Source organism: Odocoileus virginianus, chromosome 7 (assembly GCF_023699985.2).
Source record: "Odocoileus virginianus isolate 20LAN1187 ecotype Illinois chromosome 7, Ovbor_1.2, whole genome shotgun sequence".
NCBI classification, from domain to species: Eukaryota; Metazoa; Chordata; class Mammalia; order Artiodactyla; family Cervidae; genus Odocoileus; species Odocoileus virginianus.
In genome coordinates this window covers 43,318,501-43,337,153 of record NC_069680.1, presented here as the reverse complement: position 1 = coordinate 43,337,153, position 18,653 = coordinate 43,318,501, and the positions used below count along the sequence as shown (strand labels likewise).

Sequence of the window (18,653 nt, the reverse complement as noted above, 5' to 3'; positions counted from 1 at the left end):
AGAATTTCTAAAAGTTATTTGAGAATGGCAATGACCAATCTAGAAACTTGGTGCAGAACAGAGATTAGGAGCAGAGAGGTCAGTTAGAAAGCTACTATAATAATTAAGAATTAATGACTGTTTGAACTTAAGTAACGGATTAATCTGTCAATGATCACCTTTCAAAATGCTCAATGTTCACAGCTGACAAGAATGCGGTAAAATAGGCAATGTAGAATATTGCTGGTAGAAATTTGTACTTCTCTGAGATACAATGGAGTGGGATTGGATTTAAGACACAGAGGAGAAGAGATAAAAAATACCAGAAGACTAATAGATATCAAGGATGAGAAAAGAGAATAGATATATTGAAGATGACTATGAGGTTTCAAGTCTGATTATTAACAGAAATGAGGTAACAAGAGGCGATGACAGGAAAGAGAAGAATGTACTCAACAGATCATGAGGACCTACATTGATTCCTCAAGATACTGCTTAACCTAGGAAAAATTCACTTGAATTTAGTGTCTATATTTACATATGTAAAGTGATGTAAGAATGGTTCAATATCTGCAAGTCAATCAATGTGATACACCACAATAATAAAAAGGATAAAAATCACACGATCAGAAAAGCAGTTGACAAAATTCAATATCCATTCATGATTTAAAAAAAAAACAAACTCTCATCAAATTGTGTAGAGGGAACATATCTCAGCATAGTAAAGGCCATATATGATACAATCACAGCTAATATCACCTCAATGCTGGAAAGCTGGAAGCATTTCCTCTAAAACTGGGAACAAGACAAGGATGCCCACTCGTAACACTTCTAAATAAATGGTACTAGAAGTTCTAGCCATGGCAATCAGATAGCAAAAAGAAATTAAAGCTATTCAAATTTAAGGAAGGGCAGGGCAAAAATGGGGCTTCCCCGGTGGCTCAGCAGTAAAGAATCTGCCTGCAATGCAAGAAATTCAGGAGATGCAGGCTCGATCCCTAGGGGAGGAAGTTCCCCTGGGGTAGGAAATGGTAACCCAGTATCCTTGCCTGGAAAATTCCATGGACAGAGGATCCTGGCAGGTTATAGTCCATGGGGTCACAAAGAGACACAACTTAGTGACTAAACGACAAAAACAACAAGGGCAAAAATGACACTACTTGCAGATGACCTGATATTCTACATAGAGAATCCTGAAGTCTCCACCCAAAAGCTATTAGAACTAAAAACTGAATTCAGTAAGGTTGCAGGATACAAGATTAATATACAGAAATCTGTTAGTTTACTATACACTAATAATGAAATACCAGAAAGAGAAAGCAAGCAAACAATCTCGTTTAAAACTGTGTTAATAAAATACTTAGAAATAAACTTAATCAAGGAGGTTAAAACTATACTTTGAAAACTATAAAACATGGATAAAGGAAATTTGTAGATGATACAAAGAAATGGAAAGATATTCTGTGGCCATAAATTGGACAAATTAATATTGTTAAAATAACCATACTATCCAAAGCGATCTATAGATTTAATGAAATCTCTATCATAATAACCAGGACATTTTTCACTAACTAGAATAATCAGAAAATTTATACAGAAGTGTAAAAGACCCTGAATTGCCAAAGCAATCTTGAGAAAATAGAACAAAGCTAGAGATATCACCTTCTCAGATTTCAGACTATATGAAAAAAGTCTTGAAATCAAAATACTGATATTGTCACAAAAACAGACACATGGATCAATGTAACAGAATAGAGAGCCAGGAAATAAATTCACACACTTAATAAATTCACACACTCAATAAATCCATAACAAAGATGTAAGACTATATGGTGGAAAAAATATAGTCTCAGTGCTGGGAAAACTGGAAAGCTACATGTAAAGAAATGAGATTAGAACATTTCCTCACACCTTATACAAGAATAAACCCAAAGGAATCGATACCATTCACCATTGCAACAAAAAGAATAAAATACTTAGGAGTATATCTACCTAAAGAAACAAAAGACCTATACATAGAAAACTATAAAACACTGATGAAAGAAATCAAAGAGGACACAAACAGATGGAGAAATATACCGTGTTCATGGATTGGAAGAATCAATATTGTCAAAATGGCTATTCTACCCAAAGCAATCTATAGATTCAATGCAATCCCTATCAAACTACCAACGGTATTTTTCACAGAACTAGAACAAATACTTTCACAGTTCGTATGGAAATACAAAAAACCCCGAATAGCCAAAGTAACCTTGAGAAAGAAGAATGGAACTGGAGGAATCAACCTGCCTGACTTCAGACTCTACTACAAAGCCACAGTCATCAAGACAGTATGGTACTGGCACAAAGACAGAAATATAGATCAATGGAACAGAATAGAAAGCCCAGAGATAAATCCACGAACCTATGGTCACCTTATCTTCGACAAAGGAGGCAAGGATATACAATGGAAAAAAGACAACCTCTTTAACAAGTGGTGCTGGGAAAACTGGTCAACCACCTGTAAAAGAATGAAACTAGAACACTTTCTAACACCATACACAAAAATAAACTCAAAATGGATTAAAGATCTAAATGTAAGACCAGAAACTATCAAACTCCTAGAGGAGAACATAGGCAAAACACTCTCCGACATAAATCACAGCAGGATCCTCTATGACCCACACCCCAGAATTTTAGAAACAAAAGCAAAAATAAACAAATGGGACCTAATGAAACTTAAAAGCTTTTGCACAACAAAGGATACTATAAGTAAGGTGAAAAGACAGCCCTCATATTGGGAGAAAATAATAGCAAATGAAGCAACAGACAAAGGATTAATCTCAAATATATACAAGCAACTCCTCCAGCTCAACTCCAGAAAAATAAATGACCCAATCAAAAAATGGGCCAAAGAACTAAACAGACATTTCTCCAAGGAAGACATACGGATGGCAAAAAAACACATGAAAAGATGCTCCACATCACTCATTATCAGAGAAATGCAAATCAAAACCACAATGAGGTACCATTATACACCAGTCAGGATGGCTGCTATCCAAAAGTCTACAAGCAATAAATGCTGGGGAGGGTGTGGAGAAAAGGGAACCCTCTTACACTGTTGGTGGGAATGCAAATTAGTACAGCCACTATGGAAAACAGTGTGGAGATTCCTTAAAAAGCTGGAAATAGATCTGCCATATGACCCAGCAATACCACTTCTAGGCATACACACTGAGGAAACCAGATCCGAAAGAGACACGTGCACCCCAATGTTCATCGCAGCACTGTTTATAATAGCCAGGTCATGGAAGCAACCTAGATGCCCATCAGCAGACGAATGGATGAGGAAGCTGTGGTACATATACACCATGGAATATTACTCAGCCATCAAAAAGAATTCATTTGAATCAGTTCTAATGAGATGGGTGAAACTGGAACCCATTATACAGAGCGAAGTAAGCCAGAAAGATAAAGACCATTACAGTATACTAACACATATATATGGAATTTAGAAAGACGGTAACGATAACCTTATATGCAAAAAAAGAAAAAAGAGACTCAGATGTATAGAACAGACTTGTGGACTCTGTGGGAGAAGGTGAGGGCGGGATGTTTCAAGAGAACAGCATCGAAACATGTATATCTAGGGTGAAACAGATCACCAGCCCAGGTTGGATGCATGAGACAAGTGCTCAGGCCTGGTGCACTGGGAAGACCCAGAGGGATGGGGTGGAGAGGGGGGTGGGAGGGGGGACCGGGATGGGGAATACATGTAAATCCATGGCTAATTCATTTCAATGTATGACAAAAATCACTGCAATGTTGTAAAGTAATTAGCCTCCAACAAATAAAAATAAATGGAAGAAAAAAAAAAAAAGAATAAACTCAAAAAAAAAAAAAAAAAAAGAATAAACTCAAAATGATTTAAAGATCTAAATGTAAGACCTAAAACCATAAAACTCATAGAAGAGAATACAGGCAGACTGCTCTTTGATATAAAAGTAAGCAGTATTTTTTTCTGGACTTGTCTCATAAGGCAAATGAAACACATGCAAAAATAAACCATGAAACTAAATTGAACTTATAAGCTTTTACACAGCAAATGACATGATTATTAAAATTAAAAGACAATGTATTGAATGGGACAAAATATTTGCAAATGATATGACCAATAAGGGGTTACTATCCAAAGTATAGTTCGATTATCTTTTATTAGATATTATATCTTTATCTTTTATTAGATATATGTAATATTGATCTATCACCAACTTGAAGCCTGGTAATTTCTCCCTCGTGTGTACATACAGTAAAACTTCTAATTTTTAATGTTTTCATTATAATTGACTATCATTGTCAGTTTTCTTATAACAAGTTTCTCTAGTGTCCAAGTAATAATTTATCTGCAATTCAGGGTAACTGAAATGGTTCAGTCTTATCCTTGCATATTACTGTTTCCTTGAGAATTTCCAGGACAACGTTAGAAAGCAAACAAAAAACTAGTGGTAAGGGCATGAATCCTTGTCTTGCTCATTCACACATCCCTTACAGCAACTGGATTGTTTTGTGATAAAATTTAATATTTACTGAAGAGAAGATTGACCTAAAATTCTCTGGTGAACCATATATCTTTAACTGTCGATAATCTGGAATACAGAATTTTCTGGCCCTCTTTTACAGGTGGAGAAATTGAGGTTCAAAAAGTTTATCATTTACACAAAGCCCGAAGGTTAGTTTAAGCAAAATCTCTCCCAAATTCTTTTTCTGTTATGTGAATAGTGACTATTAAGGTGCTTGAAGAAAGCTGGCTCTGGCATCACTGCTGTGTTCCTTTCAGACTTAAGACTATTAAGAAGCCAAGGTTCCAACAAAGCACAGTTACCCTAGTAGTTAACCTTGGGCTGGGTCTCCGCAGTAGTCAACACCAGCCCTGTGGCGAGGCGGGATCTCACGCTCTAACCTATATGATTTACAGGTTTGGGGGGCGAGAGGCATGTTGGAAATCACAGCTTATTGGATGGAGGCAGACGATCCTTGAAGACCGCTCCTGGCTCTCAAACCAAGAGGAAGGGCAAGATTTGCTGGTCTTCAGTGCTGATCATTCTCTCAGCCGAGTCGCCTCCTCTCCGCCCCCTGCAGGCCGACCACGGAACTGCTCAGGGGCCGAGTAGGGCCGGGAGCACGGAGCCGACAGCTTCTGGCCCGCTGGGCTGTGGCGGCGGCTCCACCGACTGCAGGCCGGCCACCCGGGCGCGGAGACCGCGGGCCATGGGGCGGGTGCTGATCGTGGGCGCCGGGCTGACGGGAAGCTTGTGCGCGGCGCTGCTGAGGAGGGAGGCGTCCAGTCCTCTGCGCCTCACTGTGTGGGACAAGGCCGGGGACTCAGGTGGGTCGTTTCCGGACGGAAGCCAGGGAAAGGAAGACCGGCGGGCACGCTGGCTTCTAAGGTGGTGTAGGCCTTCTCCAAGTAAGGCTCGGGGAACACCCAGCAGGTCGGCGGGCGCCTGATCACGTGATCAGAGACTTCCGCCGCCCGGGAAGGCCAGAAGAGTGGGCTCGAGTTGGGACGGCGACCCAGGCCGGGCGGTGGGGCGGGTGGGGGCAGGACGGGATCCCGGAGCACTTCCCTGGGAGGCCTGAGCGGCTGGGAGACATCCTGACTGGAGTTTGCAAAGCTTGGGCCTGCCGCTGTCGCCAAGAAGTGATTTTTTTTTTTCCCTTGGCTGCTCTGTACCCTGGCAGCTTTCTTTAGATTATGGGAATCCTCCAGTGCCCATTGACCACGACTTTCCGAAGATCTGTCTACTTGAGAGAATCCTGTCACTCTCCTGAAACCTGACAGCAAGAGGGAAGGCATTCGCTGATTCATTCATTCTGACGTTTCATTCATTATTTTGTTTTCTTTGGTCCATTCATTCATTGCCTTTATTTAGATCAGTACGTAGATGCAGCAGGCACAGTGCTGAAGGCTGCTGTATTATTCATGTGTTCTTTTTAAAAAAATCTCACATCCCCTGACTGAATTGTCTTTGCTAATTACTTCCTAACAGTGTTAGATGACAAAACCTTCAGTTTAAGAAACAAACAATTTTTTTAGATCTCTGGAATCTGGAGAAAACAAAATTTTAAAATGTATTAATTATGATGAAATCTAAAAGTAAAAAATAAAAAATGTGTTTTCTGAAACAGTTCTAAGTTATCCATTTTGGTATAACCTGGGGTGATCAGTGTTAATTGTGAAATATTCATTCCAATATATTAAGATATTTTCCTGGGGACTAATTCAAGGAGGAAGAATGACTACAGCCAGCAGTCCTCATAATCCACAGAGCACAGTGGACTTGGGTGCCCAGTATATCACCTGCACTCCTCATTATGCCAAAATACACCAAAGGTGAGTTAGTTGAAAGGAGTGGAATCAGTCTTCCTGGTTGAGGATGAAAAAAGATACAAACCATCCATTTTTAACAGAGTTAAACTCTGACTTTTGTAATACAGTGAAATTATATCATCATCATTGATCATAGTATTAATAGCAATAAAAGATTTACATAAGTAAAGTGGGAAAACTGTAATACATGCCTCTCCAGTGATTGTGAAGATCAGGTGAGATGTTATATGGAACATGGTAAGAGCTCAATAAATAGGAGTTAACTATGTTGGTGTTGAGAAAGAGGACAGATAACTGTGATGGAAGTCAAATCTTAACCAGATTTAAAATTGGTGTAATGAATACCTTTCTGTTTATTTTCACTGACTTTAATTTTGAAATATATGAGAAAGTAGACCTTTGACTATGATCAGCAAGAGACTATGAATTCTCAAAATGTTTCCATTCTTCACCAAAATTATGTCTTATTAACACAAAACATATGTTGAGTTGTTTATAAGAAGATTTCTAGTTTTTATTTAGGATTATAATCTTGAAGAATTCTTTGAAGAGAATTTAGTGTTTAGAGCTAAGTATAGCATGTAGTTATGTTACACATTTTGATTTGTTTCAGTTTTTATGATGAATTGTTAGCTGATGGCATTTTGAAGCCTCTGACCTCTCCTATTGATGGAATGGTGATAAAAGAAGGAGACTGTAACTTTGTAGCACCTCATGGAGTTTCTTCAATTGTTAATCATTACTTGAAACAATCAGGTGAGAATAAAATTTTCTCTTGCCTTCTTTTAAAGTAAGCATTTTAAACTAAAAGTTATACACATAATTAAATACTAATACTGTAAGGAAAGTTATAAAATAGATGTTCTCCTATGTACCACTCAATAGCTAGTTTTCTTCCCCTAAAGTAATCACTGTTTCCTATATATGCTTCCAGAAAAATGTTTCTGCATCTATCTCTTGCTCTATGTGACTGTCTCTATTTCCCCATTTATAGATGTTTGTATATATTCTTTTTTAAAACATAGATGAGATTATTTTATATAAGCCATTCTATGCTTTATTTCATCTATGTTTATAATAAACCAATCTCTCTGTCTCTCTTATCTATGTCTATATCTATCCTATTGATACTATGTCTCTGGAGAACCCTGACTAATACATAATCATTGACTGAATCATATCTTTGGTCTGTTTTCATATCAGCAAACTCAGTGTTCTTCATTCTTTTCAATGCCTGTTCAGTATTACATGGTATATGCATATCATTTATTTAACTGTTAACTTTCTGTTAAATATGTAGATTGTTTGGGGAGTTAGGGATTGTTTTGTTTTATGCTAGTACCAATATTGCTGCAATTTCTGACATATCAGTATATCAGTAGGATCAGTTCCTAACACTATAGATGGTGTGTCAATGGTTTGTGAATTTTTTATTTAACTAAATTGTGCCATCTATTCCTATTAAGGAATGACATCATCAATAGTAAATGAGAACATGTCTTTCTGTACATCTTGATATTATGGAAAATAAAATTTTTTGCCCATATGATGGGTTGAAATGATATTTCCTTGTGGTCTGATTTGCATTTACTTAGTTATGAGTGAGTTTATGCACCTTTGTTTTGCTAACCAAGTCTGTGCATTTTTTTCTGTGAATGTCTTATAACCTTTGCCCAGTTTCTATGAGGATTTTCATTTGTTTTTATGTATATGATGAGTGTTTTAAAATGGACTTTTTTAAAAGGATGACAAATAATCCTGGATGGTTAATGATTTATCCTTTAAAATAGAAATAGACTTATTGATAAATCATAATTAAATGCCCAATTGAAGATCATTGAGGAAAAGTATAAGTTGAGACTTTGTTTTATTTCATAAGCTATTTCTAGAATAATTACTGTTTTGGACTACATCAAATATTACTTGGGCTTCCATGGTGGCTCAGATGGTAAAGAATCTGCCTGCAGTGCAGGAGACCTGGGTTCAATCCCTGGGTTGGGAAAATGGAGACGGGAATGGCTCCTCATTCCAGTATTCTTGCCTGGAGAATTCCGAGGACAGAGGAGCCTGGCAGACTACAGTCCATGGGGTCTCAAAGAGTCTGGCACGACTGAGCGACTAAGCATAGCACAGCACAAATATTACTTATTGTGAAGCCTGAGAATCCCGATACTGGGCATGAGAGAAGGCAGTGGGACTAAATATACATGAGGACACAGCAAATACCATTCCAGGCAAGGCCATTTCTTCATCTAGGATTCAGAATATTATGGTGTAGTCATCAGGATTTTCCAGAAAAAAACAGAACTGAAAGCATATATTTATATAGATTGGTAAATTTATTGTACAGAATTAGCTTATGTGGTTTTGGAGGCTGGCAAGTCTGAAGATCTGCCGGGGGAATTGACAAGCTAGAGATCCAGGAGAGCTGATGGTTTAGTTTCAGTCCAAAAGCCGGAGACCCTGGAGAGCTGAAGGTACAGTTCCAGTTTTGGTGACTGGCGAGCTCAGCACCCAAGAAGAGCAGATGCTTCAGTTCAAGTCTGAAGGTAGAAGAATGAAACAGTGTCCCAGTTCAAAGGCTGTCAGACAGGAAGACTTTTTTACTGGTGGGAGGGTCAGCCTTTCTGCTTTATTCAGGTCTGTGACTGATTGGATGATACCCACCTACATTAGAGAGGGCAACCTGCTTTATTCAGTCTACCAATTTAAATATTACTTTCTTCCAAAACACCCTCACAGACATACCCAGAATAGTGTTTGCCAAATATATGAGAACCTCATGACTCAGTCAAGTTGACACGTAAAATTAACCATCACAGATGGTGACACTATTTGTATATTTTGTAGAATGTCATCAGCTTCATATATTGCCACCATATAACTTAAAAAAAAAAAATCTCATTTCCATCATGACTTTTACTTAACCCAAATTAGATGTACATACTTATTAGAATCTCCAAGTACTTACTAATCATATTATATATCTAGCCATCCATATATGCATACACCTATTCATTCAATAAACATTTGCTGAGTGCTTACTATACACTGTTTTAGACACTAGTGATACAAGAACCAAAGTTCCTGCCACCATATAGCTAAGGGACAGTCCTTGAATACACCGTACCTACATCCTTTTTGTGTTAGGTGTTTGGGGTAATATATGATATTTGGTTTTCTTTTTCCAATTTTGCTTTGGAAACTCATGGGAAAAGAGGTCATATTTATTTGTAGCTCACATAGAATCTATTGGTACCCAGGTATATAGCAGGTAGGTATAAGTGAGTTAGATTTCTTATACATATATATACACACATATGTGTGTGTGTGTGTGTGCGTGTGTGCGTGCTTAGTCACTTCGGTCATGTCTGACTCTTTACAACCCTATGGACTGTAGCCCACCAGGTTCCTCTCCATGGCAAGAATACTGGAGTGGATTGCCACGCCCTTCTCCAGGGCATCTTCCCGACCCAGGTATTGAACCCCATGTCTTTTACGTCTCTTGCATTGGCAGGTGAGTTCTTTCCCTATAGTGCCACCTGGGAAGCCCTATATATAAAAATACATATATTTATTCATTGTAGTTTAACCAATTCTTCCTAAAAACCTCTTTATACTTTGAATTTGTACAGTCTCTTGAGAGCATGAGTACTTTAGATTTTCTTATCACTGTGAAATATTTAAGTAACTTTTAAAAAAGAATTACATACTAATAGTTGAAAATCTGGAAAATAACAGAAAATTAGCAGGGAAAAGTGTCACAATAATATGTAAGTCAGTTGTAAGTTCATTCTGTGACATACTTTCTGCTTTTTTAAAAAATAATTTTTATATAATTGAATTCAAGGCCTACATAATTTGAGTGTATATAAACTTTTTCTTAGTTTAATATTATCTTTGTAATGTTTCAAGGGGCCTTTCCACCCTCTACCCAGATCTATTATTAGAGGTTTTATAAACCATCTATACCATTTAAAATTTTATAATTATATCCCTTTGAAAAAGTGTTAGTCACTCAGTTGGGTCCCCATGGACTATAGCCCGATAGGCTCCTTTGTCTGTGGAATTCCTCAGGCAAGAATACTGAAGTGAGTAGCCATTCCCTTCTCCAGGGGATCTTCCTGACCTAGGAATTGAACCTGGGTCTCCTGCACTGCACACGGATTCTTTACTGTCTGAGCCACCTGGGAACCCCCAATAGCCCTTTAAACATTCTTTAAACTTCTTTAAATCTTTCTGCCTGTAAATGGCTCGTATCCTATTTTAGTATTTCCACAATGAAAGTTGAGAGAGTCCCTGGAGTCAGAATGACCTGGATTCAAATTCACATTCTACCACCCTTTCCTAGCTGTGTAATATTAGGAAAGTGTTAAAATCTGTACTTTAGTTCTTTCATTGGAAAAATGAAAGCAATAACAATACCTACTGCAAAGTTTTGTGAAGAATAAAGGATATAATCTACCCATTGCCAATTCAAGCAGATAATAGGCCATATACTTAGAAATCTCTTGATAAATGTTAGCTTAAAAAATAATCTTAAATGAAGATGATCTTTGCATGTGCTCAGTGTATAACAACCCAAACTGCCAGGTCATTCCAAATTTACTTTACATTTGGGAATCAGTTGAGTTCACACCCCTACAATCTTATGATACAACCAGTTTTATTTAGTTTGCAACCAGACTTCCAAGGAAATTATCTGTAAGGAGTATGTCCAGCCAAGTATGCTTTAGAATAGGTTCAAATATCTAAAGCCAATATTTAAATAGACCAGTTTTCCAGAATGAGTGGTAAAGGGTAGGAGGAAATAGGCACATGCCACTTGTGTTCTGTTCTCATTTATTGTTTCATGTGTTCACTTTAAGCTTATTACAGAGAAAATTATTTATTGGCATTAATTTTACCTACTTCCTGTTTTCCCAATTAATGCTGTCTTCTGAGTAAATAAAATGTGATTTTTCTATTTTTATGTTTTATTTATTTATTTTTTTGTTGTCATTGTTGTAGGAGTAGGAGAAATTCAAAAGAATAAAAACTACTCTATCACTTGTTAAAAGCTATTAATCTGATGCTGTGTTAGGCATTTAGCATACATCATTTCTAATTATTATATAACCATTCATGGTAATTTTCATTATCCTCATTTACTAATGAGAAAAATGAGACTCAGACAAGTTAAGTACATTGCTTATAATGGCTTAACTAGTAAGTAAGACTCCAGCACTCTCTTTAAGCTGACCCTGTTGTCATTACCTTTTGAGGATCCCATGGAGGACGATCAGAAGGCCTCAGACCTCTGATTTAACATCTTTTCCTTCCTGGTTTTTCCCCTATAGTTTGAGAGATTGCTCCCATCCCACCCTGGTTCAAGAGAACAGACTCATGGAGCCCTGCCCCTGGGCCCCCTCTTTCACTGATTAGTCCCTGCCCCAGGGGGAAGGAAGGGGCTACCAAGGAGTCTTGCCATATATTTCTTTATGCACTTGGGAAGATCAGTCACATGATGGTTCTTTCTGTGACATTTGGACAGTGATGAACCCAAGCCCTTTTGCTTTTGAATAAGGCCCATGTTATTAAATCATTCATAAGAAGATGAATTTAGTTTCTAGAATAGGGTGAGCAGCTTTTATTTGGTTTGGCCTTGTGGCTCAGCTGGTAAAGAATATGCCTGCAGTGTGGGAAACCTGGGTTCCATCTCTGGGTTGGGAAGATCCCCTGGAGAAAGGGACGGCTACCCACTCCAGTATTCTGGCCTGGAGAATTCTGTGGACTGTATGGTCCATGGGTTGCAAAGAGTCAGACACAACTGAGTGACTTTCACTTTCATTTTGCCACAGGAAGAACTATTGCTGTATTTATTTGTTTTTATTTTACCATCTACTTCAAAAAGGGACATGGACTAACAATTGAAAGTCAACATGGACAACATATTGGTTTGGCCAAAAAGTTCATTGGGATTTTCTGTAAGATGTCATGGAAAAGTCTGAACAAGCTTTTTGGCCAACCGAAATGATTTATTAGAAAAGATAGTTTAATTTGCAGGTACTATTCAGCCAGTGTGACTTCTTTCTGGCAATATTTAATTTTAATCATATTCTCCCTTTTTACTTTTGTGATTATTTTCTTTCTAACATTAATGTAAGGAAATTAAGTCTGGGCAGTTCTGTCTCAAAATGACTCCTAGGCAGGTGATCATGGCACTCATCCATAACAGTGTCTTTCAGAGAGAAGGTAGAGGGTAACCTGAGACCTTGGTTAAGCACTCCACAGTGAACTTTAAGCCGTGCTTGTAGTTAGACACTGCTTACTAGTCCATCTCAGTAGTTCTGAACTGAAACCTGTTTGTAGGAAATTATTGGAGAAAGAAAAATTTAGATGCTCTAACATGGAGGGGCTTCCCCGGTGGCTCAGACGGTAAAGAATCTGCCTGCAATGCAGGAGACCAGTTCTATCCCTCAGTCAGGAAGATCCCCTGGAGAAGGAAATGGCAACCCACTTCATTGTTGCCTAGAGAATTCCATGGACAGAGGAGCCTGGCAGGATACAGCCCCTGGGGTCACAAACGGTCAAACATGACTAACACTTGTGACTAACATTTTCTAACATGGAGGAAGACAGGGGATAGGCATTGAATAAATACGTAACAGAAACATATTTGCCTTTGTAAAATGGTTAAAATTTCTTTGTAGTTTGATATCTTTGTGGCTATCTGAAGATTTAAAAAAAAATTTTTTATGAAATATGTGCTGGGGAAACAGTGATAAGTAAAACACATTGAACCTCACCTTTGTTAATGTAGAGCATAGTTGGAGGGAAAGACAAAAGCTAATTTCATGCACATAAAAATGCACATAATAAATGCTAAGAAGAAAAAGTGAGTGTAATAAGTGAGCTAAAGAAATAGGACCTAAGCTAACGTGAGTCTGAAAAGAGTGAGAAAGGGGACATGTGTCAGGAAAAGCATCTCTAAGAAACTAATGTTTTCATAGATACTTGAAAGGTGAGCAAGAGTGAACTAGGCCAAGAGCTGAGTGGTGAGAATTGCATGCAATGGACATATCAAGTTGAAACTATTCTCAAGTAGGAGGAAGATGGTGTATTTATGGAATGAAAAGGTCATTGTGACTGGAGGGTAGTAAATGAGGGAGAAAACAGTAGGTGAAGTTCAAGAGTAAGGCAGGGGCCAGATCATAAAGGGCTTTGTAAGCACTATTAAGATTTTATACTTAATCCTAAATACAATGAGAAACCTCTGAAAAATTATATGCAACACAGGGACATGGTGACATTTACTAAGCTCAGACTGAACATTTTTATGTAGTTTTCTGGCTGTTTAAAAATGATCTTCCAGAGCCTTAGATTTGGTCATGTGGTCCTTTCAAAAGTTGTTAGGTACTTTCACAAGGAAACGCCACTTTCCCAGAAACTTGAATCATCACAATTGGAAAGGAAAACTTCCTGGCTAGAGCAGGTATGCCACTGCCCCTAATTCTTGGAAAATACTGTTTTTGAGTGGCTTTGCCAGTTGCAGTGTTAGATTTGTGTCTATTTATCTACCCCGTGGTTCTCACACTTTAATGTGCATGGTAACAAAGCCGGAGGCTTCTTAAATTCAGACTGCTAGGCCTGATCCCCAGATTCTGATTCCGGTCTGAGTTGGGACCTGAGAATTTGCGTTTCTAGCAAGTTCCATGGTGCTTCTGGTCTGAGGTCCACACCTAGAGAACCACTGATATTCATCTTGCAGAACACTCCGGGACCACTGGGATATATGTCTAAGGTGTTTGACTGGATATGAAGAATTTCTGTTAAAAGTTGGTGTAGTTCAGTTCTCTTAACCACACCCTCCTACTGACCACCAAAAGCAAAACCAATGTAATGCTGTTTTCAAAGGGAGTATTATGTGAAAACACAACTGAATAAAGTTTATAAAGTCAGTTGACTTACTTGAAGTCTGGATCAGGGCCAGGACTAGAGAGAGAGACATGAAGCAACCAAGTCAGGGGAAAGACATCCTAAAAGAACTGAAGAGACGGAAGTGGAGCCACTCTGGTTGGAGTCAAGGGAATGGTGGGTGTGAGTTCAAAGCACCAATTATTTGCACCTTCCCTGAAGAGGGTCCTTAAGAAACCCTCAGGCAAGTTGGAATGCTATTTACAAACCCTTGCTCTAATTCTTTGAACAGAAAGACTCTAATTGCCTCAAAGAGATTGAGGGCATCGGTCCCTCTAACATATTTGCATTTGATTTTTAAAACTTGTAATTACTATATTGTAGAGTTATTCAAGGGAATATGAAAGATATAAAGGTGTATGAGATCTAGAGACCTGACATGGAGGAGCCCTAGAGTATTTGGGGGTTGATAAGACATGTCTAGGGCTTCCCAGGTGGCACCAGTGGTAAAAAGCCTGTCTGCCAATGCAAGAGATATAAGAGATGCAGGCTCCATCCCTGAGATGGGAAGATTCCCTGCAGGAGGGCATGGCAGTCCACTCCAGAATTCTTGCCTGGAGAATCCCATGGGCAGAGGAACCTGGTGGGCTACAGTCCATAGCATTGCTAAGAGTCAGACATGACTGAAGCAACTTAGCAAGACATATCTAAAACATAGAGATACTTTGAATCAGTGTCCAAGTGAGTGGTAAAGGCAGTGATTATGGAGATGAGAAGGTTCACACTGTGCCAGAATAGCTACGGAAAGGGAGCTTCATGCCAAGGTTGGACTTAAGCTGGATTCTTAGTAGTTAGGAATATGAGATGTCACATGCAATGATGGACAGGATCTTTTAGTGTCCTTTTTTTCCCCTTTATTCCATTTTCATTTATTTACTTTCTATTCATGAGGCCAAATAAAAGTAGATTTGTTTTAAAATGAAAGTTTTCTGAAAACTAGAATGTGAGGTAAGAATTAGTATACCAAGGGGACTTAATGATACAATTATATTTTCCTAGCTTTCAGTTCATAATTCATTCTCTTAAACAAATATTGGTTAAATACCTCTGTTCCCAGTGCAGTCTTTATATACTATATGCTATGCATAGAAAAAATAGATGTAAACTCATGGAGCTTACAAATTAAAAGGGAATAAAATATCAATCATATAAGTACTCAAATAATTATTAAAATATACTTGTGAAAAGTGCAAAGAAGGGAAAAGAGAGGATATTCCAGATTGTATATTTCTTAATTTTGATTCTTAATTAAGATAATTAATCTATTGATGAGACTTGGATTTTGCTTACAGAGTTACTTTTTCAGGTTTAATAGGGAATATTGATATTTTTAATAAAGAATATTACTGGAGAGAAGAATCCTTAACACCTTTACTAAGATGTATACTTGCTCTACCAAGATTGTGATCTTTATAGTCAGAAGGATATGGATTTAAATGACATGACAATTCTAAATCTGTTTCCTTTTCTATGAAATGAATTGGTATAACGTATATCTAGTGTTTGGCATAGCCTTGGCATACAGTAGATGATTAAGGAAAGATCACCGTGGTTACTGTTGTTATTAACTGTAGTAGTATTTTTTCCCCCAGCACGCAATGACAGGGAAGTCTAACAGTACCAGAAGGGAGGGAGTCCCATTACGTGAGATAGAAAGTGAAGCCCAGGAAGCTGTAGGAGATGAACTTCACATTCTACTCATCTGAATGGATCCAGTTTGTGACTTCTCCTTCCCCCTTATTCATGTGGAAAATCCCAATTATGTGAGCATGATTTTGCTTTTGGAACAGGTGCTGATATCTGCTTCAGACAACGTGTGACCCAGATCAATTTGAGAAACAACAAGTGGGAAGTCTCCAGGGAAACGGGCTCTTCTGAGCAGTTTGATATCATTGTCCTCACGATGCCTGCTCCTCAGATTCTGCAGCTTCGAGGTGACATCGCCAACTGTGAGTCTCAGCCTGCGCTGTTAACCTCAGGGACTGGGCTTTCTCTGATCTGAGTGAATTCAGCTTAACTGTCTTAGCAAAGGGTAAGATATGGGTTCTACTGATTTTCATGTTCTAAAAACAGATAATATGGCCTGGTTCATGATACTAGTCTCGGTCAAACTGCAATTCAGATTTTTTTTAAAAAAATTAAAAATTGAGTATTTCTCTTTTTGTTCTTGTCTTTAAGAAGTATTTTTGAGGAAGATATAGTAGTTTGACCCAAAAGAAGAACAGTCTCTTTGTGGCTATTCTGGAAAAAAAGATTTTTATGATGTAAACATTGATTATGTGACAAATATGGTAAACTTTATCTTGAATTGTTCCTGAGTGTGAGTCTCAGGTTCTTCCCTGACTGAAATTTGTTGGACTCCCCCTTTACCTAACTTCTGCCACCTCTTTTCATAAAAAACAGCTTTGAGACTAATTCACATACTAAACAACCCATCCACCTGAAGTGTGTATTTCAATGGTATTTATTTCAGATATCCAATGACATGAAACCATTCCTGCAGTCAATAGCTCTCACTTCCATCCCTCCATCTTCCATCCCTGCCCCCAGCTCTAAGCAGACAATAAGCTAGTTTCTGTCTCTATAGAGTTCCCTGTTATCTGGATTCTCAAGAAGAGCTTTTCTATAAGCTCTGCTTTGCGCCTACCTGTGCCAGGTTTAACTGATTATTTCCCTGACCTTTATCGTGTTTTGAGTGAACCTGATACATCAAAGCCATTGATTTCTGGATGATACTACATATTGCCTTGAATTCCATGAGTTGAAACAAGACAGAGTCTGGTGATGGTGGCAAGACTTCAAGGATGTGACATGCCTGTAGCTTTTGACTTTGTTGCGTGACTGAAGGTGACATTGTATTTGATTGAGAAATGGCCTTTTGTCACCATTGGAAAGAAACCTGGCAATAAGTATGGTTTATAGATCTTAGAATTAGAGCGGTAATAGAACTTGTTCTCTGAGGAAGAATGGAGCTGGATATTTCATCTTGAAAGCAGTTTGAGTATCAGTTCTACCATGCAGTAACAGTATATAGCTTCTTTTCTAGTATAGTGTGAGATAGGAATATAAAAAGGACTGGAATATTTATTAGATGGCTATAGACAAGCTAGAAAACTAACGTCAGGGATCTCTTTCATGCATCTATATCTAGTGTGCTACCGAAGTCACTTTAAAGTAGGATGATTTATTGTCATGGATTCTCTAAAAATTGAATTGATTTTGAGACAGTGTTAAATAACATATTGTAACTTTTAACTAAAACATGGTTATTGGTCAGTGTATTCAGTTGTGTTATAAATTGCATATTCCAGTTTTTAAAGCTACAGAGCTTTGTATGTAATGAGAGACCCGTTAGTGATGCATTTTAAAAATATTTCTCAATATTTGTATTAAATGACATACAAAGTATCACGCCATGACATAGACTGAGTCCTAAGATGTTCAAGGGCCTGCTAATCAATAATTTTATTTAGATCATCTATAGTCTTATTTTTTGAGTAGCTGAACTGTGTTGGGCTGAGAGAGATAAGTTAACTCTACTATTACTTATTGCTGGTTTCCTGGGGTTTGAGGAGGTGAATTTTGCTTTATGAATTTTTGATACTATATTATTTGATTCATAATATGTTTCCATTAACATTATACCCTTTAAATTCTTTCTTTAGTGTCATTTTAATTTTATTTTGCTTTCACATCAACCTTGACTGATAAGTAAGATGATTGTTCTTTTATTTTCATTTATTGTTTTTTATTTCATTTATTTTCATCCTTTTTACTTTAACCTTTTGGAGATATTTATTTTAGAAGTACTTTTTTTATTTGTTTATTTTTGAGTCTAGTAATTTCATAAAGATATATCTTATTGTTAATAGCTTTGTGTCAGTTTTTCACAGATTACTTGTTTTTTATTTGAAGATTCAGCTTTTCCCTTATTTTCAGCTCAGTTTCCTTTTAATACTTAAATAATGATTTATCTTTGTTCCATTTATTACGATCCCAGAGTATCTTAAAAAATTCAATACACAAATATCTGCCATTTGTCTCAACTCAGTTTCGATTTTGGTCTTTCTGTTATTTTTTACTTTCTATTTTTAGCCTTCCTCTATGTCAACCATGTTGCTTCCAAATGTATTCCTTTTGCTCCCTTCCTTGAGATATTGTTTCAAAGAGGTCATAGATTTCTTCACTGTTTTTAGGTCATTCATTGCCTGAGTATTTGTTGAACTAATCTGCTTCCTAGAAAAATATTTTCTAATATGTCTTTTCCTCAGCTTATTTGTTAGGGTCTGTTATGTTCTATTGTCTTCCTTTCCTCTGCATAGGTTCTTGCCTAATCATTATTCATCTT

At 37.5% G+C, this 18,653-nt stretch overlaps 1 protein-coding gene across 4 annotated transcripts in view; it reads left to right on the top strand.

The window, feature by feature from the left end:
- The first annotated feature begins 5,015 nt into the window (after positions 1-5,015).
- RNLS (renalase, FAD dependent amine oxidase) overlaps positions 5,016-18,653 on the top strand; it is a 262,683-nt gene continuing 249,045 nt past the window's right edge. For 2 of the 4 annotated variants that reach the window (XR_002311298.2, XR_002311299.2), the window contains exons 1-4: positions 5,028-5,344; positions 6,247-6,352; positions 6,963-7,105; positions 16,096-16,254. Coding sequence is in view for 2 of the 4 variants with exons in the window: in XM_070470600.1 (XP_070326701.1) it covers positions 5,227-5,344; positions 6,247-6,352; positions 6,963-7,105; positions 16,096-16,254 (526 nt within the window). In the remaining 2 variants the exon portion in view is untranslated. Of the gene's footprint in view, positions 5,345-6,246; positions 6,353-6,962; positions 7,106-16,095; positions 16,255-18,653 lie in introns of all 4 variants that reach the window. The other 2 variants (XM_070470600.1, XM_020879822.2) reach the window with 2 other exon arrangements.